Source organism: Podarcis erhardii (genome assembly GCF_964252035.2).
Source record: "Podarcis erhardii genome assembly, chromosome: 11".
Classification (NCBI taxonomy): domain Eukaryota; kingdom Metazoa; phylum Chordata; class Lepidosauria; order Squamata; family Lacertidae; genus Podarcis; species Podarcis erhardii.
In genome coordinates this window covers 14,865,768-14,888,765 of record NC_138501.1, presented here as the reverse complement: position 1 = coordinate 14,888,765, position 22,998 = coordinate 14,865,768, and the positions used below count along the sequence as shown (strand labels likewise).

Genomic DNA, 22,998 nt, shown 5'->3' with positions numbered 1-22,998 from the left:
TCCGTAACATAAGTTATGTGACCCCTGAGCTAAGGAGATAAGTAACCACACAACCTTTAGAGGACATCTGAAGACAGCCTTGGATAAGGAAGTTTTAAAAATATTTATTATGTTTTTATATATGTTGGAAGCCTCCCAGAGTGGCTGGGGCAACCCAGCCACGGTTATTGTTATAATAATAAAAAACCAACAGCAACAATAATAGAATAGGACGTCCCTATTTTCATCGGAGAAATGTTGGAGGGTATGCTGTACAGTTAAATCCAACTGGGCACATTCTTTTTTTAACATCTCTCTCTTTGTTCCTAGATGGATGCATAGAGCTACATTTAGCCCTTCCATCTTTGCGAAGGAAATATGGAGCGGGTCACGCTGAGTCCGTTACACTTCGGTATCTGTCGTTCGCGTGTGCCTGGTTTTTGTTTTTAATTATATAATTTTTATTAAACATTCCCTTGCTTTACGAAAGTACGCGCGTAGTCTCTATTGCTTTCCCCCCTGCCACTCCCCCTCTCAGGTCAGGCGGCGGAGTCTTTCCCACAGCGACGAAAGCGGCAAGGCTCGGACTACAAGTCCCGGCATGCCTCTCGGAAGGCTGGTCCCGCCGTTCGCCGCCCCTCCCGGCGCAAAGCATTGTGGGCGCCGTAGTCCTGGCTCGGCTGAGGCCGGGCCTTTTCCCGCGCGCTCCTCCCGCGCTGGCTGAGGAGCCGGGAAAGATGGCGCTGGAGGCTCGCGGGATGGAGGAGGACGGAGAGATCTCGGACTCCGACTGCGAAATGCCCGCCTCCGCCAGGAGCCCCTCGCAGGTGAGGCCGCTGCCCTGCGGCGACCGCTTCTTTCCCCGTAGGCTCGGGTCCGCCTGGGGGTCCGCCTGGGCGGCGGAGGCCCAGAGCAGCTCCGCGCTCTCTTTCCTGAGGAAAAAGCCGCGCCGAAGCGAGCGAGGGGACGGCCCCGGCTTGCGGCCTTCCCCGCTGCGTTTCGCTTTTCCCTCCGCGGCGGCCGCACGGGACAAGAGATGCTGCTCCTGGTAAACGTTCGTCGGAGCCCCGTCGGTGGCGTTCGAAATTCGCCAGGCGCATTTTGCCCTGGGCCGCTTGCGGGATGGCGCCTGACGTCACCGGCGTCTGGAGGTGCCCGCCAGGGAGAGTCTGGGATCCGGCCCGTTTTCCTATGTGCAAGTGATGCCTAGAAACAGGAGATGGGGAAGCTGGGGGGCCCAAACAGCACCTTAAATGGCACCCATGATCCCAACTAATAGGATCAGTGGTCTGGGATGATGGGAATTGTAGTCTAATACATCTGGAGGGCTGAAGATTGGGGGTGCCTGCCTTAAACCAAGGGTGCAACAATGCGTGCAGTGAAATTTTCCATGGAGGAGCAGTTGCGGGCCAGAGGTGCCAGGTTGTGAGGGGGGTGGGGCAACGTCATGCGTGTGATATCCTGATGTTGTGTGTGTGAGCCTCTCACCTCCCTCCCTAAGCCGGTTAGGAGTTTCTCGGGCTTTGGGAAGGAGGTGCCAGGGCTCGGATAGGATACCGGAGCCCTCCTGGCTCCTTCCGAAAGCCGGATGGGCATTGGGAAGGTGGCAGGATGGATGCTGGATTCATCTGAGGCTTGCACCTCCCTCTCCAAGCCAGGCAGAACCACCTTGGGCTCATTTCTCCTTGATCCATATCTAGGTGTCTCTACTAGACCAGGAGTCTCCAAACTTTGGGGGCCTGGGTGAACATTTGTAAATCAGGGAAACTGCCATGGGCTGCTGCCACACAAATCTCCTGCAACCAAGCACACTCTGCATCCTATATATAATCCAGTATAATGTTTCTTTCCAGCTTCAGCAGAAGCAGGGGAACCTGTGGATGCCAGACTAGGCCTCTGTGGGCACATGTATAGACGTCTGTTTTTGGGACACTTGGCACTAGACAGTGATGGCTCTCTAACAATATAAGGAAGCAGACATGGTCTTAATTTTTTTCTTTTCTCAGACCAAGCCTTCTTTATTTGCTTACGGCAGTTTGTACTTGAAAGGAACAACTCTGTGTGTGGCTACTTCGAGGGCCACATTGACCTGGCTTTCTAACGTAAAACAATGTTTGGCTTTCTAACTTGAAACAAACTATTATAATTAGTGTTTGTCTGCATTAACTGTTCTTAACAAGATTGCCACCAAATTCTCCTTGTGCTAGTGGGGTGCTGTATACAGATCCTAAAAGAGATTTCAAACAGTGCGTTCAAACTACCTCTGTATCAAAGTTTGGCTTGTATGTTTAGGGCTGTGCTGCTTTTGTCTATCATTAGATAGGAAAAGAGAATTATGGTGTTGTGACGTAGAGGAGACTCACTTTCCTGAAAGGTATTCAACCAAAGCTTTCAGCATACGCCAAATTGGTCAGCTGACGTGTGTTTGGAACTAAAATAGAAATCTGCACCATTCATTTTCCAAGCTTGTGGACTTGTCAGCTAGTTTCTGCAGAGCAAATGATACTCATCATTATATTACCATCACCTCTGGTATGGCTAAGTAAAAAATGTGGTAGAACTCTTACATATTTTACATAAAATCATCAAAACTAACAAGATAATTCTATTTTTTGTGAAGACCCACACTGTTTCAAAGTTCAGCATAGAAATATTATACATCCAGTAGAAATCAGTGAGATACGTTTGATATTCCGTAGGCATGTACTCAGTTTTTACATGCTTTCAGCCTCAGAAAGGAGTGGAAGGATTGTAGAAAAAGGCGTGTTTACTTATGGATGTATACTTTATGCCACATGTGGGAGATGGTGCTTATAAGTCTGAGCATAGTATTTCTACATTTCTGGCTATGGGCAGAGGCTGGAGGAGGACTGATAACATCAATGCACTCAAATTCAGACAATGTATTGCTGTGAAATTTTTGGGCCCATGGCCATTTCTTCCCACACCCATTTGTGGAAACCAGCTGCTGCTGCGCTTTGTTGAATGAACCTTTATACACAAGCTGGAGCGCTGGGGTATGGGTGTTTTTAGATTACACCACAAAGGCCATACATTCCTGCACCAGATGATGTAGATGACTACTGCCTGCACCTAGAGGGCTGTGCCCAAGCCCATCAAAGCTCAATTGGCTGCACTTGAAAGACCTATTATTTGAACCTTTTGTGAATGTTAGCAATTTTCCTTTCTCCCGCCAAAATTTTGACCCGGTTCTGCTGTAGGCAGAGCTAGCACAGTGGAAATGTGGTGCCAGACTTGCTGAGGACTGTTAATACAAAGCAGACCTTGACTACAGCAGCTAAACTGAAAATTCTTCCGCTTAGAAAGTCAGGTCAGTGTGGGCCTTTCAAATAGCCACATGCATGTTTACACTTTGCAAGGGCAACTTGCTGTAAGCTGATCTTAACACTGATAGTTTTGGGGCTGGTGGCTAAAGTGGAGTCAGTGGTGTATTATTCTACCTCTCCTAGTCTTTCATTCTGCCCTCCTTGTTAGAAAGCTAGCATGTTTACACGAAGGAATATTGTTGGACTGCAACTCCCATCAGCCACAGTTATTACCGTGAATGATCGGGTTGATGGGAGCTGTAGTCTAACAACATCTGGAGGGCCACAGTTTCCCCACCTAATCGTTTAAAACTGCAATGTGGTCACTTTGCTTGCTTTTTATATTCGTCTTTTTCGTCTCTATGCATGTATCTATGCTAGGTTTTTGTAAAACAACACTGGGTAATGCTCTGTGATAACAAAAATGGGGTGCTTCTCTTGTTTGAGCTTTCAACATTTCCCCTAAAATCTGACTGTGACACTGAGGCCTTGAGCAGCAGTAGAACTCAAGAATTTAGGCTCTGCTGAAATGTGCTGGTATGCTGAAATGTGCTGGTCACACTATCAGATATCCTTCAAACACAGCACAGTTAAATATTTCATTATGTGACCAAGATAGTCTGAAAGCAGCCTTCTGTTGCTGAAGTGAACCAAATAAACAGCAAATGTGCAATATATGTCTAAATTCTCATAGTATATCTAATAGGTGAAATATATATATATGCTGTGTTTATATGTAAACCTTCCAGATGATACATGGCGATAGATAAGTTTCTGAAGCTCCTCCAGGTGTCAGAAAGAGACAAGACGTACATTCTTTACTTAACACTGTATTGTCATTTAGGAATCTGGGCTGTGAATTTTCAGTAGGGTACATCAAAACAGGTGTGTGTTTTTTAGATAAAAGTGAAATTATTAAGCATTTGAAATTTGATAAAATAAAAGCAGAAGTTGAAAGCAGCATTTCACCAAGAGGAAAATAGTTGGGACCCACATATCAGCACAGGGCAGGGGCAAAGCCAGTAAGGGGGCTCAGGAGCCTCATTGACCCCGGTATTCTTCCCCCTGTGACTCTACACAAATCCTGTGCTTTTGTGCAAGCTGTCACAAAGAGAAATAAGAGTTGCCAAGAAAGCAGCTGTGCATACCCATGCTATGTTATTGAGTGACAAGTGTGCCTACAGCATAGGAATAATGGGATAGCCAACTTCTGTTGTGGATGGAAGCAAGACTTGTTAAGTCTTACTAATTTGAACCTAGTTGCAAATAATAGTTTGTGGAATTGAAAGCTTAACATTCAAGAAAGTGATTACACTTTGTGTCCTTGCATGTGTAGTCAGAGAGCTAAACAGAAATTTGTTTCTTGTTAAGCAGATAAGATTCTGCAATGCATGCAGAGGGTAAGGTTCGCATTACTTTATGCTTCTGGGTTTTGTAAGACTCTAAATAGTTTCCAGCCAATTTGTTCTAATCATCGCAGCAATCACTTGATATGCACACTTTCCCTGGAAATGCATTAATTTCCCATTTTAAATCAGTTTTTTCAATTGGCCCATTTCCCCTCTGATGATTTAAACCAATCCACTGCGGTTTTTAGCCTCCTTAGGTACTTGGAAGCTTGGTGGTGGGCGAATTTATTTGAGCTTCGAAGAGAAGGCCACAAATCAGTGTGGTATTTTAACCTTAAAGCTATGTCATGAAAAAAGTTAGATTAAGGCCTAACTTGCCAAAGCGAATTACAGGGCAGTCAATGAACATATTTCTTTGAATGAAAGTTCCAATGATTCAAAGGAAGATTCCTTCCAAATAAAAGTGCCTAGAAGTGTGCAAGAGCAGCAAAAATGTTCTAACCCAGTGTGCGTGAGCCTTGGGTCCTCAGATGTTGCTAGATTAATACAGTGGATAGAGAAACATTTCTCTGTTTCATAGTACAGTGGTACCTTGGGATGCGAACGCGATCTGTTCCAGAGGCCCGTTCGCATCCTGAATGGAATGTAAGATGCGACGGCGCGTGCGTTTTGCCACTTCCGCGCTTGTGTGTGACATCATTTTAAGCGTCTGCGCATGCGCGAGCGGTGAAACCCGGAAGTAATGCGCTCTGTTATTTTGGGGTTGCCGCGGAGCGCAACCCGAAAGCGCTCAACCCAAGGTATGACTGTACTAGAACTCATGGTCATCCAATGTAGCTGAATGCAAGAAGACTCAGGTGAAATAAAGTAATTCTTCAGGGCATATTTGAGCTATGGAAATCACTCCCACAGGGTTCCGGTGCTATCAGCTTAGATAGTTTTAAAAAGAAGCTGAGACAAAATTCATGGAGGAGAAGACTAGCAATGGCCACTAAACAGGATGGCTGCGTTCTCTCTCTACTGTTGGAGGTAGTATTGCGCCTGAACACCAGTAACCTGCAGTCCGGTAGAGTGCTCTTGTGCTCAGGTCCTGATTGCCAATTTCTGAAGAGCATCCATCTATAGAACAGGAGTCTGGATTAGATGGGCCACTGGCCTGATCTAGCAGGGCTGTTCTCGTGCACTTGGAATGGTACTCAGAAGTTTATAACGTTTTAACTGACCAGTTGGATAGGAGGGGGTGAAAGCTGATTCTTTATTCAATACTGTAAGTCACTTTGAAATTCAATACCTGTTCTGTTCAAATTGGAGTACCGTCGCTTAAAGGTTAAAGAGGTTGTGTGTGAGAGAGAGAGAACTGGAACTGAGCTTTGCCTTGAGTCTTGATCACAATTTTCTAGCGATTCATTCTTATTTGGCATACTGATACACATGAGAAGCTTGGAGAAAATGAACAAGAAGCGGAGTGTCAGAGGCTCTAAATTGAATATTGGCACCACCCTGCTTCCAATTTGCCTACGGTCAGACTGAGAGGAGAGAGATGGGCTCAGATCCTGTGTCAGTGGGGACCTGGACAGATGGGTGTTCTCCCCCTTTTTTTTTACTCTCCTGAAAGACTGTGTATCCTGTTTGAGGACCACAAGCCTTTCCTGCTCTAGCTCCTGTCTTCTTGTGGATAATACAATTTTAAATCTTTGTTTTGATTTTGGGGGTGCAATGAGTTTTGTGTTTGCATTTATGTAGCTTTTGGTTTTTTGTTTTGTTTTGAACTTATTTTAATTTATTGTAAGCTTCCCAGAGAAACATGCTATTGAGCAGCATGCAAGTGTCAAAAGTAAAATGATGAGAGAGGAGGCTGAGTACACACTACTTTGCCTTGGGAAGTTTTGCACCCAAAAAAATCCCCTATAGGGTGGCAAATTAGTGCACAATAAAATGTTTCTTTTTTAACAACGACAGCAAACATCTGTCTTGCTTTCTTTTTACATTTCAGAAACAGCACGATATCAGCTCAGCCAGATCTTTTCCAACTGGCATTCCCCCCTGTGCACCAAGTGTCCCTTACCGCACAACCAAAAGTTTGGACTCCAGTGACGAGAGCTTCTCAGATTCAGATGAAGACAACTGTCTGTGGAAGCGGAAGCGACAGAAATGTTCGAATCTTCCTCCCGCCAAACCAGAGCCTTTCAATTTTGGCCCGATCCCTCAGAAACAGATTACTGTAGGGGGTAAAAAGATCAACAACATCTGGGGTGCAGTGCTTCAGGAGCAGAACCAAGATGCAGTGGCCTCAGAACTTGGGATTCTAGGGATGGAGGGAAGTATTGACAGAAGCCGGGCATCAGAGACTTATAATTACCTGTTGGCGAAAAAGCTGATGAAAGAATCTGAGCCGGAAGTGGCTGAATCATTAGACAAAGAGTTAGATGAATATATGCAGGATGACAAGAAGACATTGCCAAAGGAGGAAGAGGAGGAGGAAATTGGACAAGGCCTATTGAAACGGAAACGGCCTGTTAAGGACAGATTGGGTGAAAGACAAGAAATGAATTACAAAGGGAGGTATGAAATTACTGAGGATGATCCTGAGGAAAAAGTGGCAGATGAAATTGCCTACCGGTAAGATTTTGATCTTTTAATACACCTTCGTCAGATTTTCAAAAAATGTCACCTTACACAATAACAAAACTTGAGGGACATTGGGTGTTTATTTTATTTTTTAAAAAAATAATGGTACTAAAGAAAAGCTATTACAGGGTGACCAACCCGCCAGTGCCATGCTTTCATTGGCTCAGGGATACCAGATCCTTGAGATTCCGTTTAAAAAGAAACCAAGCCTTTAGCAAAATGTGCAGGTACCCTTGTAAGCAGTTTCTGTGACTGAGCCAGTCTGGCTGCTCCCACCTGCCAGTGTTTTTAGTCATTGTGTGAAATCAGAGTTCTGAGGTTTCTGTTTCAATTCATGGTGACTGGACAGACAAATGCTTTGGCTTCTGCTTAAAACTGACTGAATAATTTGATCTTGTGAGTAAAGTTGAACCTGGGAGCCTCTGCATACTAAGCAGATTCTACAGCTCTTCCCCAAACCAGAACCCCAGTTCATAATGTTTATTTGCATGAAGTCTCCTAGTCGCTCAGATACTCAGTCAAAATATTACAGGTTTATATAGCCGTCCAAGAATTACTCGGCACAACACTACTGTACTATACAGAAACCTCAGGACTCTGATAAAATCCAGCTGTTTAGACTCACCCTGAGAATGCATGCTATTCACATGAATTTTGTGGCACCCTCCGCTGCACAGCCATAGAATATGCTTGAAATATATGTTGATCTACATAGACACAACTAAAAAATCACTGTGAGAAGTTAGGAATGCACATTGGACCCATTTTGGTACTATCTTGTTTTCTCCTCTTTAGACCAAATCTGTGTCCTAGACAATTGCATGGGGTTTGTGAAATTACCAGGGTGGTGGTTAACTGGAGAAAAGCATGAAGTTATATCAATGGGAACCAAAAGTAATATGAACAAACAGAATTACAGTTTGTCGTGATTATTTGGTCTGTGCATGTGTGAACGTTTTAATGGCATTATCTTTTTAATTCTGGTTTATTGGCTGTGTGCTTCTGGTTTCCCACTGTGGCCTTGGACTGATACAGTTGTAAAATTTTGTGGTTTTGTACTTTGTCAGGAAGGTAGCATGAAGGCTCCCCGCTTCCCCCCCTTTTTAGAAGATACTTATGAGGCCAACGGGTGCTGTGGACGATGCAGTCTTTCTGTTTGCCTGGTTTGCAGTTGTTGCAGAGGGCACAGCTGCCCCATGTGGAATTTGGAGCAAATTAGCCATTGTGCATCCTATGCTTTAGGCTCCAGAGAATAAGACTTTATAAAATTAAAGTTTCAAGGTAAAAAGTTCCACTAGACCATATAATTATCATTGGACCATTCTTTACCCTCATAATTTGATAGCTGGTAATACTCAGTTATAATAGGTGTCTGTCTGAAATTCCCAATAGCTGAAAACATTCTTATATTCAAATGACTAAAGATAATTTTGGGTTGCACTCCCACCTGCCTGGAAGGTATCCTTAGGGGGGAGTGGTGTAAAATTGGGGGAGTAAGTGACGGTAAGCAGTAAGGTCAAGGGAAATTAAATGCAGAAAGTACAGGCTGACATTTCAGTTTTTTTTAATATTACCAATTCGGATATATTCCACCCTTCTTCCCAAAACTCAGCACAGCGAGCCTTCACTACAGCAGTGCTAGGCGAGTGTCAGATAGTGCTAAATTTGTAACAGTGGGTACATTTGTTCATAATTATGTTTTGTCATTCAAGCAGGTTACAAAATGCAATGGTTTCCAGATTTCATAGAATTTCCGTTCTCCTTTTAGGCTTTGTGAGCCAAAGAAGGATCTGATCGTACGGGTTGTGAAAATCATTGGGAAGAAAAAATCTATTGAACTACTGATGGAAACTGCTGAAGTGGAACAAAATGGAGGCCTTTTCATAGTGGTAGGAAATAATTGCTTTTTCAGCCTACATACTTAATCTTTTAACAAATATAGAGCCCTGTTACAAAAATTTTTTGACATGATCTTTGCTCCAAGGGTTCTGTGCACGACTTCTTAGAAATATTTTGAGGTTTTGAGGAACAGCATATTTACAGCAGCAAGTCCTTGAACAGGGTATAGGATTGCAGCTGTTATGTCTATAGAAAGCTTTAAAAAGTTTTCTTTTTCCATTATGCAGAATGGCACTAGAAGAAGAACACCAGGAGGAGTTTATTTAAACTTGCTGAAAAACACACCTAGTGTAACTGGAGAACAAATCAAGGTAAATAACATAATATATGTAAACCATTTAAAAACAGCACATTTTTAGATTACTTTGAAAAGCAAATGTTAAATGAGGATATTTAAATTATATCTCCTCTTGCTGACTTCTGATTTCAATTTATACATCTTCTAAAGTAGAAAATGGACAGCTTGTTAAAGATCCCATTTTTAATATTCTTATTAAAAGTATGCTTTCTGAGCACAGTTCAAAGTGTTGGTGCAGACCTTTAAAGCCCTAAACAGCCTCCACCCACCCACATCATTCATTCCGGATACTGAGGTCCAGCTCTAAGGGTCTTCTGCTGGTTCCCTCATTGCGAGAGGTGAGGTTACAGGGAAGCAGGCAGAGGGCCTTCTCAGTAGTGGCGCCCGCCCTGTGGAATGCCCTCCCGCCAAGATGTCAAGGAAATAAGCAACTATTTGACATTTAGAAGAGACCTGATGGCAGCCCTGTATGGGGAAGTGTTTAATGTTTGATGTTATATTATGTTTTTATATGTGTTGGAAGCCACCCAGAGTGGTTGGGGCAACCCAGTCAGATGGGCGAAATAATAGTAGTAGTAGTAGTAGTAGTAGTAGTAGTAGTAGTAATAATAATAATAATAATAATAATAATAATAATAATAATATCTTCATTATTATTATCATCATTATTTAGATACAAGAAGAGTAACAACCATTCCATCCCATCGAACAACTTCCCCCCCAAACAACCCCCCCAGCCCAAGAGTTTGTTCAGCAGCCTCAGCTTTTGTAGCTGGAGTCAGTCTGGGCCCCACCTTCCCAGGCTAGGTACAAAAAAATCTGCAGGGGTAGGGAACGGGTCTTCCAGGACTTCCAGGACTCACAGACAAGATGGCCTCAGGCCTTTTTAGCAGTCTTAGCATTTGTATTCTGAAGGTTTGTTCTTCAAAGAACATGACAGTAAAAAAATACCCCCTAACATTTTTCATAATCCAAAAAGTCATCATATTTCCCTGTTTTTTCCCTAGTCTATTAGTAAATCAGTGAAATCATAAAATTGAAATCTTCCTTCTAACTGCAAAATATGTAACAAATGACTTCAGAAACAGCCGTTTCTATATTCTGGGCAGACAGACTTGCAGCTGTTTAAAATAGAGCACCTCTCTCACTTTAGGGAGCTGAAGTCTTAATTTTCAAATATTCTGTAGCAGCATTTGAAAGGATATGGCATTCTTCAAAAGAGATTTTTGTTCTTTTGTCATACAGTTAGCTTTCATCTCTAGTTTAAAGGTTAGCGAAGGAAAGTGGTGGTTTCTGAAAGGTGACATTGCCTATTATTCCTCAGCACTTCATGGAGTGTTAACATTCTCTTTGAAGGAAATCTTCTATATTGAAAACCAGAAGGAGTATGAGAACAAGAAAGCAGCAAAGAAGAGGAGAATTCAAGTCCTGGGGAAAAAGATGAAGAAAGCTATTAAAGGGCTCAACCTTCAAGAATATGATGATGCCTCGAGAGAGACTTTTGCTAGTGATACAAATGAGGCATTGGCTTCACTGGATGACTTGCAGGAAGGACATGGAGAAATGAAACTGGATCCTGAAGATGCTATTGAAATTGATCACACTCATGACGTGGATCTCTTTTAATGCATCGGGTACTTGAGAGACCATGCTTTTTGTGAGATATATTAAATTGCAGTTTTTATATTAAGACTACGTCTTGTTTTCATTAGTGGCGATGGTTGTATACTGAAGAGGGCCTTTGTTTTCTAACTTAGTGTCCATACTTGAGTTTTCAGTTTGATTTAGATCATGAAAATACTTTGATCCGCTATCTCCTTTGTTATATAACTCAGCACCTAGTTAGGCTTTGTTCCCTCACCTGTGGGATAGTTTCTAGGTAAGAGCAAAACTGAATATTCTCATTCCAGAGTAAGGCTCATGTCTGGCGCCTGCTAGCTGCATAGAAATGTTTTCTGTATTATTTAACTAAAGGTAATATGCAACAAAGTGACATACCACACTTGGACATTTAATCTGCCATGGAAGCATTTATAATAAGCATGGTGTTCATGGTTGCAGAGTTTGGGAACATTTTTCTAATACGGTATTCCAAATGCTTGCAAATTACTGGAAATGTCTCTTTAGGTGCAGCATTAATAATAGGAAGGAATGCAGTGCAGAGATATTAGGTGTCCTTTGTCTGAATGTGCATTACTATCCACGAGACTATTTTCTCTAGAAGATTGTAAGGAATGTTCAGATTTAAGTTTTGTTTTAATGACAAAGTACCTGGGCTTTTTTTTTCTATCTGAATTGGTAGATGCAAAAATTTGCAGAACTCTTATCCCATTTTTGAATATTGTGCAGTAAGACAAATGGACTTACTGCACCACACTTTTAGTTATGCTGATGAGTTTTGTGCTAATGGTGTGATATTGTGTCAAATTACATGTACTTAAGTACCACTGAAATCTGTTGCGCGTTGAACACAATGTAACTGGTTACAGAATTGCAGCCCCCAGTAGGCCAGACTCAAGATTCTTGGTTACCATTTAGGATTACAGTTCTCTTTCTAAAATGCATATTTTTGTTTGCTTCATTATCTATGGGGGGTGGGAATCTGAGTTGCATAGTTTAGCTACATACAAGTGTTGAGTTGTACATGGCAGTTTTGCACAGTACACTTTGTCGGGTGAAAAAAAGCCCATCTGAACTTATCCAGGTTACTTCTTGGCTCATTCTCCTCTGTATTTTTGTGTTAATGCCCAACAATTTCACGAAAGGGTTGTTGAGGCTTAGGCTGTGGTCCGCTGATAGCCTTCAGAGGGTCTAACAGTCTGCTGCATATCACTTACGCTGAAAATTCATGGCACTAAATTGCCTTAAATCTTGACTACACTGACTTAATTGTTTTGTGAGTTGCTGCTCAAATAACAAGTATACCAATTATCAGTAGATCATTAAAGATCAACAAAGCTAAAGATATCCACAGTAACTAAATTTCTTGGGATAGAAATGTTCTTTTCTTAGTATCTGGTATCCGAGATGACCTCACACGTGTATGGGGTATTATGTGAAAGAACCCCAATTTATTTTTGTGTTTTCATTCCAAAATGTTAAGTTAAAACTGCTGTTCCGGATGTGGAAACAATGACATGTTATTGCCAGCTAATAAAGGATTGCTCTCTCAAACCGTATTGTAGAGAATTCAAACTTCACTTATAAGATGGTTGTACTGTACTTAAAAGATAACTATTGCATATACTTCAAGTTGGACATCCTTTTGCAGTGGTCTTTGTAATTTTCCATTTATTTATCAATCTGTATTTTGCAACTCTAGTCCTTAACATCCTAGGGACTACAATCCTCTGCTGTTCTGGGAATATGCACATGAAAGCAGGCTGTTAGCTAGAAAACTATCTGAAATGCTGCTCTAAACATCATTACAGTGTTGGTAAAGTAGGGTTCTTTGCCAAGGCTGTTAATAGTCTGCATCCTTAGCAACCTTATGCTGGGTGTAGGAAGTCTAAAAGAATCACCCCACAGCCTGTTTCTTAATTAAGACCACTTAATTGGAGTAAAACTGTTTTGCCATCTGCAGTTGCCAAGAGCACTTTATTTTTGCTTTATTTAATATTTTAACATTTAACTGAGACTGAACATATAAATCCCCGATTTTTCCATCACAGTTTAAGATCATTTCCTTTAAGGTCATGGGATTTAACAGTTAAAATCTAGCAACACATTTGCCTGAACCATAATGATAGGCATGCAAATATCCCATTTGTAAAGACTCTGAGAGGACAAAAACAGAGTTTCTCACGTATGATTTAATGTTCAGTTGTAGGAATTAAAAGATAGTTTGATTTTTTTAATAAAACTTGGTGTGTATTGAATGTTTAATTTCTAAACACCCCACCCCACAGCTTGAAAGAGGCTTAAAAAACAATATAGGAAGTGAAACAGCACAGCGTTGGGGTTATTGAGTCAAGAATAATCAGCATTGTGTGCTTATTCTCAATGTATGGACGCTACACTTCCAATGCGGTTTCTGTGAGTACCTGACTACTCAGCTCAGACCTGCACAATGAATCACTGTAAGAAATGTTATTGCAGGAGAAGATGGCACTGAGCACACATGTTTCAATCCCCCGTTGTGTCAAAAAGTATTTGATCACTTAACTGCCTTTGGCAAAATTTTATTTTCCCATACTCCTGTAGTCTCCCTTTATTGCCTTGCAGTCCTTTTGACATGACAGGTGTACTCAGGGAAACTAACAATACAAACTCCCATTGCACTTAAAAGGGAACCATATTGCCCTGGAATTCTTTTAATCCTTCTTTAAGCTATTGCTGCAGGGATCAAAAGGAGGAAGAAAAGTTGATAAAATAGGTGATGGCCGGAGGCCTCTGTCTGTGGAACGGATCGATATTGTCTTGTCGTTTGCTCGAGTTTAGCACACCCATTTTATCTACTTAGTTTCTGGAGCGTGAGCCCTTCAGGCATGAATGTCTCTTATGGCATTTTATACAGTGAGCAGGATAAAAATAACAGATTTTTAGCCACTAATATAGAAGATACAATTGATTAAGGCTACGGATATAAACATACTTAAGGCGCCTGTACTGTCAGCTTTGCCAGACTTCTAAGGGCAAGCTAGATGTGACTTGAATCACATGGTTGGCCATTGTGTGTTTTTTCCTTAAGCAAAGAGCAGCTCTTGGCTGTGGTCTGATCCCGGTAGGGAGCACGATGGGGACAATTCCTCGTGCATATTTAGTAAAGAAAAAGCAAGTGTACTTGGGTCACTCATGCAATCACCATTGCATCCAGTCCATGCAGGAAATGTTATAGGGACCAGGAAGGGAACAAGCTGATATCAGCCGGGTTTTTCTCTTCATAACTCAGCTACCCAGATTCCTTCACCAGACCATGCATTTGAATGGGTTTGCATCCAATGATTCAAATGCATTGTAGAAAAGGAGCATGCGGGTACCCACAACGAGCACTGCTGGATCAGACCAAAGGTCCGTCTAGTCCAGTGTCACAGACTGGATGCAGAGAAGGCACCAGCTGGGGAACTCCCTAGGGAAGAAGAGGGTCAGAGCCAGGGAATTGGTGGTGGGATGAAGGTGAGCTGTTCAGAGGGAGAAGAGGGAGCAGACTGAGAAGAGGTGTCAGCAGCAGAAGAGGCAATGGGGTTTAGTGAGCAGGAAGAGGCTGTGCAGAGAGCAGTTCAGACTCTGAGGCTGGAGCAGAGGGAGACCAAGAGTCAGAGTGGAGGCGGGATGCTGAAGAATCCAGGGAGTCTTCCCCTTCTGCTGTGACCAGCTCCCCTCACCACTGGTCTCCTGGAACACACAGATGAATGAAACAGTCTGAGCAGAGGGTGGCTATGCGAAGACACTCCTTGAAAGAGTTGCTGAGGGCGCTAGGCCTGAGCTGTGGTTTGCTTGAAGGAAGAGTTAACTTTGTGGGAATGTTCAGGGTGGCAGGATAGGATATGTTGTTTGTTAATATCCTTCCTAACTTGTGCTAGCAAGTTCCTTAGCAGAGTTTACATTCCGCTTCTCACGCGCAGCAGATAACTGGTTGCAGGCTCGTGTGAGCCTCTCACTATTATACAATTCAATCTGTCTCAGATTGAATTGTGCATTCCTGGTAAGTTCCCTTGAAACCCTCTTAAAAAAAAATAAAGATTCCACAATCTTTTTAAAATATGATAAAAGAAGTTTACTCACATCAGTTCACAGCTGGATTCCTGAAAGCAGACTTCGTTACAAATACGTACATGTGGATCTACCCCATATGGGGGAATAATCCCAGTGCTGCTGCTAGCTGAGAGCTACCAGAGCAGTCCTAGCTAAAAGCTGGTCAAACGAAGGAGGTGAAAAAAGAGAGGGGTGTGTGCTGTGTGACTCCTTTTATTACCTGGACAGGTAAGGTCACGCCCACCTTCTATCACATGCAAAAGGAAGGATGCTCCAGCCAGGAGAAACAGGAAGTTTCAACTGGCTGGACCAAACATTCCCCCGCATGTGTTCTCTAGCATTACAAGGAATGTTGTACTTGACTGCCTCTCATGGATCACATCCCACATACTTCACTGGCCTGTGATGAGTCATTGCTTGGTCGAGGAGCTGATTCCAGCCCCGACATCCAGCAGGGGTGGGGAACCAGCCAAACAAGCTATCGTATGATGTCGAGGGTGAGAAACATAAACATTAAGATCATTCCTTTACCATCATAGTTTTACCTAGGCCCCTTTCCCAGATTACGGAAGGCACGCTTTGGAGAAGTGGGGTCGCGAAACAGCAAGCAGGAATTCTTGAGTCTATCTGATCACTGCCGGGACGTGGCTGACAGTGTAAGGCACCAAATTCAAACTGCACCAAAGGCAGAGGAATTTCCTTTGCAGCTTCCACTTGGATTTGGTCTGTTTAGGTGATATCGCAGACACGGCTGGCACTGTGGGTTAAACCACAGAGCCTAGGACTTGCCGATCAGAAGGTCAGCGGTTCGAATCCCCGCGACGGGGTGAGCTCCCGTTGCTCGGTCCCTGCTCCTGCCAACCTAGCAGTTTGAAAGCATGCCAAAGTGCATGTAGATAAATAGGTACCGCTCTGGCACGAAGGTAAACAGCATTTCCGTGCGTTGCTCTGGTTCGTCAGAAGTGGCTTAGTCATGCTGGCCACATGACCAGGAAGCTGTACGCCGGCTCCCTCGGCCAATAAAGCGAGATGAGCGCCGCAACCCCAGAGTCGGTCTCGACTGGACCTAATAGTCAGGGGTCCCTTTACCTACCTAGGTGGTATCGCATGGGGTTTTCATTAACCACCAGTAGTCGGCATGGCCAAAGCTTCACACTCCCAGGAATAGTTTAATTCAAGCAGTTTTGATTAAGTATTTGCGACTCTCCAGGGAACCTAATTAATGCCTTTCCTTCTAATTTTGTCCGCTTTCATGAAGTTGTATCATGATGTTCTTCTACATCTATCTTATCACACCGTTTTCAAATGGACCTGATCTCTTCCCGATATTTCTTAAATTACATTTTCCCTTGTTGTTGCTCTAGTGTCATCAGCCTGACAATGGCTGATGCATCATAATCTCCACCTAGGCACACACAGGGACTGGCTGTTTGCACAGATCTCAGCCCAGAGAAGCAGCAGTGACAACGGCGGCAGCATGAGTAACCCAAATGCTGTGCCCGGACAGGGCTCTAATCCCAATTTGGTTTCAAAGGCGGTCAATACTGACCTGAAAGGGTAAGAGAGAGACTTCGTCTCCAGCAGGAGCATTCAGGAGTGGGTAGCCTCCCGCCCCCATGGGCTAGCTAGCACAGTAAACCATTTTGGAAAGGAAAGTTGTGATGTTAAAGATTAACAATCTTTGGCGATCATTCGTAGCGGAGTAAGATTGTCTTCCATGAACACGGTCTTAACAGTGAGTCCGTAAGTGACTGTGGAGACCAATTCTGGATCCACACGCCCTTCCACAGTGGAAACATAGGTTTCCAAGCTGGAGTTGATCACGGTGAGGGTTTGCCAAATGTGCCTTCCTCTAGCACGTTTCTTGTCCTGAGTTTGAGCTTCTTCAAAGCCCATGACACCTTTGGTAAAGGCTGTTCTCCAACTGGAGCGCTCACAGGCCAGTGTTTCCCAATTATCTGTGTTTATACTATATATTTGCCTTGTCTTAAAACCTCTTTTGTTGACCACCGGCATTACGCTTTCCATTTTTCAGTTCGGAATAGAGTAGTTGCTTTGGAAGATGGTAATCAGGCATCCAAACAACACGACCAGTCCAACAAAGTTGATGTTGAAGAATCATTGCTTCAACGCTAGCCATCTTTGCTTCTTCCAGTATACTAACAATAAAGCAGGCCTGCCAAACTGGGCTGATTGTGCAATCCTGTTCATATCTACTCATCATTCAAAGCTTTATGGTGTAGCTTTAAACATCCATGCCATCCCCCCAAGAATCCTGGGAGCTGTAGTTTGTTAAGGGCGCCAACAGTTGTTAGGCGGCTGCCTTTTCCTCCCGCAGAACTACAGTTCCTTGGGAAGAGGGATTGATTGCTCAACCACTCTTGAGAATTGAAGCTCTGTGAGGGGAAATGGGGTGTCTCTTAACACCCGCCAGCACCCTTCACAAGCCACAACTCCCAGAATTCTTTGGGGGAAGCCATGACAGTTTGAAAAAGTATCACAGTACTTTCAACATATGGGGCGGATATTCCTTTAGTTCCAGGTTGGTGCATAACATAAAGGGGGCTAACCATCAGCTCATGGACCAAATTTGTGTTGCCAAGCTATTTGGGGCAAGCCACGCCCAGCTGTTCTACGCCTGACATCATGCGAAGGGCAGACATCCATGGCTAGTAAATGGATTAATTCCAGAAGATTCATGCAGGAACTGGCAAAACTTGACAGGGTTTCAGGCCAGGAATAATATTTTGGTTAACTTCTTTCCTAACTGTGCGATTTGATTCCGGACCATTGCCAAGGAAAGGGGTAAATATGTGACTTTATTTGTTTGTTTGTTTTCCATTTATTTGTTTGTTTGTTTTCCTCCAAAGACCCCATAGTTTCTTCAGCTCTGCTTATGCGCAAAACCACCCTGTGGTAGGGAATGTGGCAGGCTCAAGGTTATGGCCAAGTGGGGACTTGAACTTGCATCCTTTCCATTCTGGTCCAACACTCTTAACAACTGGACCTCCATGACTAAACCACGTGCTGGTTCTTTTTGTCATATAAATAGCACTTTATAGATAAGTTTAGTTAGGCGTGGGAAGGAAGGGAATTGTTCTCCTCTGTGTTGTTTGTCTCCCCCCTCTGTATTTAAATAACAACATCCACATGATGTGTGTTTGTGTGTGTGTGTGTGTGTGTGTGTGTGTGTGTGTGTGTGTGTGTAAAACCAACTCTGTCATGTTCCAGGCTGATTCATTGCCATTTGCCAAGCTTTTCGTACAGACATGGAATGATTCCAAAGGTCTATGTGATGCCCTGGAAAGAAGATATGAAGTATCGGGATATGGCTTTAAAGGTAAGGGAAATACATTTATTCCTTGGAGACTCTCCTTTTAAGAAGGATTCAAATTTTTGAAAGATACTAAGCATCGACAAAGTACCTGTTGAAGTCACTGCAGTTTGAGAGCATTTCTCCTCATTAACATAGATATCATTCAAATGTAATAATTTTATTTTTTAATATCCTGCCCATCTGGCTGGGTTGCCCCATCCACTCTGGGCGGCTTCTAACACATATAAAAACATAATAAAATGTCAAATGTTAAAAGCGTCCCAATACAGGAAGTTGAATGATGCATATATCGTTCAATAATATCCTCCATTGTAACTTTTATATTATTATTATTAATAATAATAATTGTCCTGATACAGGAAGTTGAATGCTGTATATATTGTTCACTCATATCCACCATTGTAACTTTTCTATCATCATCATCACTAATTATTATTATTATTATTATTATTATTATTATTATTATTTCTTACCCACCCTTCGTCCTAAGGTCCTGGGGCATGTTACAATCTAAATTACAGTATTAAAAACATTTTCAAGCAAATGACAATCACAGGAATAGGACGGATCCTGAAAACATACATCTCAGATGTCAAAGACCAAAGCACAGAGGCAATGTTAAGATATAAATAAAGGCTGTTTGGAGTTGGTCTTTTGGTGACATCGCAGTTCTTTGAAGAAAGCAATTGCCCTGTGGGGAATCTTCTCCCCAAATTAGGCTTCTTCTTCTGATTCTGTGTCCTGCTGACTGCACAGAATAAGGAGTTCACTCCATGCTTTCTCATATACTCTAGCACACATAAAGCTCATTTCACACCATTTTGCAAAGCGATTTTCCCTAATATGATGCATCTCTATTGGCGATTTTCATACTGTTTTTACACACTGAAGAACCGAACGGCAAAACCAGAGAAGTACAAATTCCGAAGGATTTCCTAAGTTCATAGTTGCTTAATTCTTAGTGTTTTATTATCGGCGGTGATGTTGTTATTTATTGACAATTGCTTGAATTCTTTTCCTTAGCATGCTAAACTTGTTGAGCTATATACCGGCCCTCTTGAAGACAGTCTGTTTCTGGAGAAGCGTGAAAGGCATTGTCATGGAGAAGACCGAAAGCAGCTTCTTCAAAAAGTTCCCTGTCAACTGACCGTTGAAGACATTCCCATTTATTCCCATCTTTCTAGATACCATAAGTCCATGGTGGCTTATGGCTTCAGGATCAGACTCTGAGGTGCTTTTCTCCAGCGACAGCTGCATCGGCCACAAATTAAACAATGCTGCATGAAAACAGCGCACAATTTGTTCACCTTTTCCTAATTGTGTTAACTTTTGCTCAAGTCTGTAAGATGCTCTTAAACAATCCAGTAGTAAAATCAGCAGCAACTAGGCCTTTGACAACCTTCGAAAATCTCCTCCTAACAACAAAGAGACATGGCAAGGGGATGGCATCCACAATATACAAAATACTGCTCCAAAATCCCACAAACCCCTTGACATAATAATAAAAAAAACAATGGGAGGATGACATAGGCTATGAGATTAACCTCACCCAATGGACTAGAATGTGGTCTAAACCTCCCTTTAAATCCATATCGGCGAAAAGAAAAGAACTCACTCTTAAACTGATTTACAGATGGTACCTAACACCACAGAAACTAGTGCTGATACACCCAGGAACGTCACCAAAATATTGGAGAGGATGCACCTCCACAGGCACATACCTGCACATGTGGTGGGAATGTCCCAAAATACAACTCTGGACATCAGTAATACAAGAAATGTGCAAAATAACTAAGCAAGTATTAGAACTCACCCCAGAACTGGCCCTACTGAACACCTTCCAAGAAAATAATGCCCACTCATATTATAAAGAGCTCATAACCCACCTACTCTCAGCAGCCAGAAGCAGCATAGCCAGATACTGGAGAGACCTATCAGGAGTGAACATGGACCAATGGTATCAAACAGTATGAGAAACAGCCTTACTAGAAAAACTAACCAATAAACTGAAACTGACATGGGGACAAATAGAAGAAGACTAACCTGATCCAAAAATCCACACCCACTCAAGCACAAAAACAAGTCTGACTACAGCCAACCAAAGACAACCAACCAGACCCACATTTTTTTAAAATAAATAAATTGGAAGGTGTTCCGTTAAACAAATGATGTGACTTTCTTCCTGCATGGGTGAATTTGAAATTTGATTGGCAACCACTTCCGGAGATTTAGGCTAGGGTTTTTCCTTATTAAATAATCAGGTCATTATACAGGGATATTTTATGAGGAGCATCCAAGTCTCTGTGTCAAATCTAACGTTCTTATCTTGAGTCAGGTAGAGTTGAAAGGGAGCAGACTTTCAGAAATGGAAATGGAAAAAGCTGCCCCCACACACTACCCCCAGTTCAGACAATCCATTGTGAGCCATGCCTGCTCAATCTCCTTTAATTTTTCTTTTTTAATAATTTGGCCTTGGCAGTTTTGTTTTGTTTAAAAAAGATGGCACCGAATGGTAATTGTCCGATTGTGGAAGGTATGGAAATAAAGTTTACCTCTTTCCTTCCTCACGGCAATAATGAAGAAAATCCCTCCTCTGAAGCTGAACCTTGACGCCAACGGGGATTTTTCTCCCAATGCAAGTAGCACCTTCAAAGGGGTCCCAAGGGACCACAAGACAAGAGGAAAGCATTATCACTGCAGTCCCAATGATTCCTGGCACACACACACACACAGCCTGATGCTATTTGCATTTTTTAAAGCATGCTGGTTAGATGCAAAGAAACCTACGGAGGTATAAGGTAAAGGTACCCCTGACCGTTAGGTCCAGTCGCGGACGACACTGGGGTTGCGCGCTCATCTCGCTCTATAGGCTGAGGGAGCCGGCATTTGTCCGCAGACAGCTTCCAGGTCATGTGGCCAGCATGACAAAGCTGCTTCTGGCGAACCAGAGCAGCGCACGGAAACGTCATTTACCTTCCCGCTGGAGTGCTACCTATTTATCTACTTGCACTTTGACGTGCTTTCGAACGGCTGGGTTGGTAGGAACAGAGACCGAACAACAGGAGCTCACCCTGTTGCAGGGATTCAAACTGCCGACCTTCTGATCGGCAAGTCCTAGGCTCTGTGGTTTAACCCACAGCGCCACCTGCGTCCCTACGGAGGTATAGATATGTGCAAACTTTCCCAAAATAGAGGGGGGTGGGTAAGAGAGGAGACAGGTGCCTGGAGTCCAGTAGGATGCACCCAAAAAAACACAGGCACTCTTCTGCAGACTCTGTCATCAGCAGGAGGCACATAGCCTGGTCTACCTCTGCAAATCCACAGGCTGGCGCGGTCCAAAGTGGGAAATAACAGGATTGTTGCAGGGAATTCTGGGACTCACCTGCTGCTGAGGGCCTGAAGGGCCTTGCCGGCCTCCTTCCATCTGGGCTTTTTAAATAATGCTTTTATTTTTTATCTATGTCAGTTTAAATTGTAACTGATATTAATGTTGTATTCTTAGTTTTAGATTTTATGATTTATGTGGAAATTGTTTTCCATTTGGTGATGTACTTTTTGATGTGTTTTATTTATTGCTTATGACTTTTGTTACGTTGGTAATTATGTAAATCTTGTCATGTTGTAAGCCGTCTTGAGCATTGTTTTAACTATGGAAAGGCGGCATGCAAATAAATGATGGTGGTGATGATAATGTGCAGAAATTGCCTTGAATGCTCTCAAATACTGTAGAACTGCTAATTATTATTTCCACAACACTTGCCCCAAATGCTCAAAACACTTTCCGTTCATGATTTAAGCAGATATGCCAGATGAAACGTTGGGCTAGGGGCAGAAGGGAGAAGCATTTGATGAGATGCTTTTAGATTGCCCATACTATTTACAAAGACCATTAATCACCGGACTTGGCTGTGAAGTGTAATAACTAAATGCAAAATATACCAATGCACCGAGATACTTTTAAAACTCTGCAGCACTGATACAAATACATAATTCTGAGCGTTTATTTAAATTAATTCCAGATTTGGGGGTCTGGGGAGGATTTCTCGCCAATAAGCACACTGCAGGGAGAAGCAATTTTTAAACAATTAAGGACTTACGGTTCTGAAGTTGCCATGGAAACAGACAAGCAGAGGTTTTTTTAAAAAAAAATAAAACACTTAACTACACTTTATATGTGCTTAGTATTGTCCATCTACAGAGATTATATTTTTTAAAAAGCAGGTATAATCATTCTAAACAGCAGGTGTAAACCCCCCCCCCCGAATAGAAGTAGAACATATATATTACTGGGTTCTCCCCCCCTTCAAAGTTACACGGTAGATACTCTCTACATCACGTAATGCAATATTTATAGCAAGAAAGGGAGATTGCAGTCAAAATAGTTATTAAACCTTTGTGACTTTTTCGCTCCTCTTTCAGCACTTCCAAATAGGGTTTTTCAAAATCCAAGACGGTATACATCACCATTCTTTTTCCAAGAAGGACTCT

General features: G+C 42.6%; 2 protein-coding genes and 1 long non-coding RNA gene across 3 annotated transcripts; 2 read left to right on the top strand and 1 right to left on the bottom strand.

Annotated features, from left to right (window-relative positions):
- The first annotated feature begins 639 nt into the window (after window positions 1-639).
- On the top strand, window positions 640-12,653 carry PHAX (phosphorylated adaptor for RNA export). Its single transcript, XM_081880575.1, has 5 exons — window positions 640-806; window positions 6,648-7,273; window positions 9,051-9,171; window positions 9,409-9,492; window positions 10,836-12,653. Exons 1-5 carry the CDS (start codon window positions 717-719, stop codon window positions 11,103-11,105), a joined length of 1,191 nt encoding a protein of 396 aa, XP_081736701.1. The 5' UTR covers window positions 640-716; the 3' UTR covers window positions 11,106-12,653.
- Window positions 12,037-16,022, bottom strand: LOC309352274. Its single transcript, XR_014161222.1, has 2 exons — window positions 15,705-16,022; window positions 12,037-14,813 (listed from the first exon to the last, which is right to left on the bottom strand). It is a non-coding gene; the product is annotated as an uncharacterized lncRNA (long non-coding RNA).
- A 523-nt stretch (window positions 16,023-16,545) lies between these two features.
- On the top strand, window positions 16,546-19,800 carry SPMIP10 (sperm microtubule inner protein 10). Its single transcript, XM_081880619.1, has 3 exons — window positions 16,546-16,730; window positions 18,405-18,513; window positions 19,534-19,800. The coding sequence occupies exons 1-3, from the start codon at window positions 16,561-16,563 to the stop codon at window positions 19,738-19,740; spliced, it is 486 nt and encodes a 161-aa protein (XP_081736745.1). The 5' UTR covers window positions 16,546-16,560; the 3' UTR covers window positions 19,741-19,800.
- Window positions 19,801-22,998: the final 3,198 nt, after the last annotated feature.

What these genes read in the sequence shown, in the direction of transcription:
- SPMIP10 (XM_081880619.1), top strand. Translation starts at nt 16,561, where the DNA reads ATGCATCATAATCTCCACCTAGGCACACACAGGGACTGGCTGTTTGCA. An exon ending in GTCAATACTGACCTGAAAGG is followed by an intron (nt 16,731 to 18,404) that starts GTAAGAGAGAGA and finishes GTCATGTTCCAG; the next exon opens with GCTGATTCATTGCCATTTGC. An exon ending in ATCGGGATATGGCTTTAAAG is followed by an intron (nt 18,514 to 19,533) that starts GTAAGGGAAATA and finishes TCTTTTCCTTAG; the next exon opens with CATGCTAAACTTGTTGAGCT.
- PHAX (XM_081880575.1), top strand. Translation starts at nt 717, where the DNA reads ATGGCGCTGGAGGCTCGCGGGATGGAGGAGGACGGAGAGATCTCGGAC. An exon ending in GCAGATGAAATTGCCTACCG is followed by an intron (nt 7,274 to 9,050) that starts GTAAGATTTTGA and finishes TTCTCCTTTTAG; the next exon opens with GCTTTGTGAGCCAAAGAAGG. An exon ending in ATGGAGGCCTTTTCATAGTG is followed by an intron (nt 9,172 to 9,408) that starts GTAGGAAATAAT and finishes TCCATTATGCAG; the next exon opens with AATGGCACTAGAAGAAGAAC.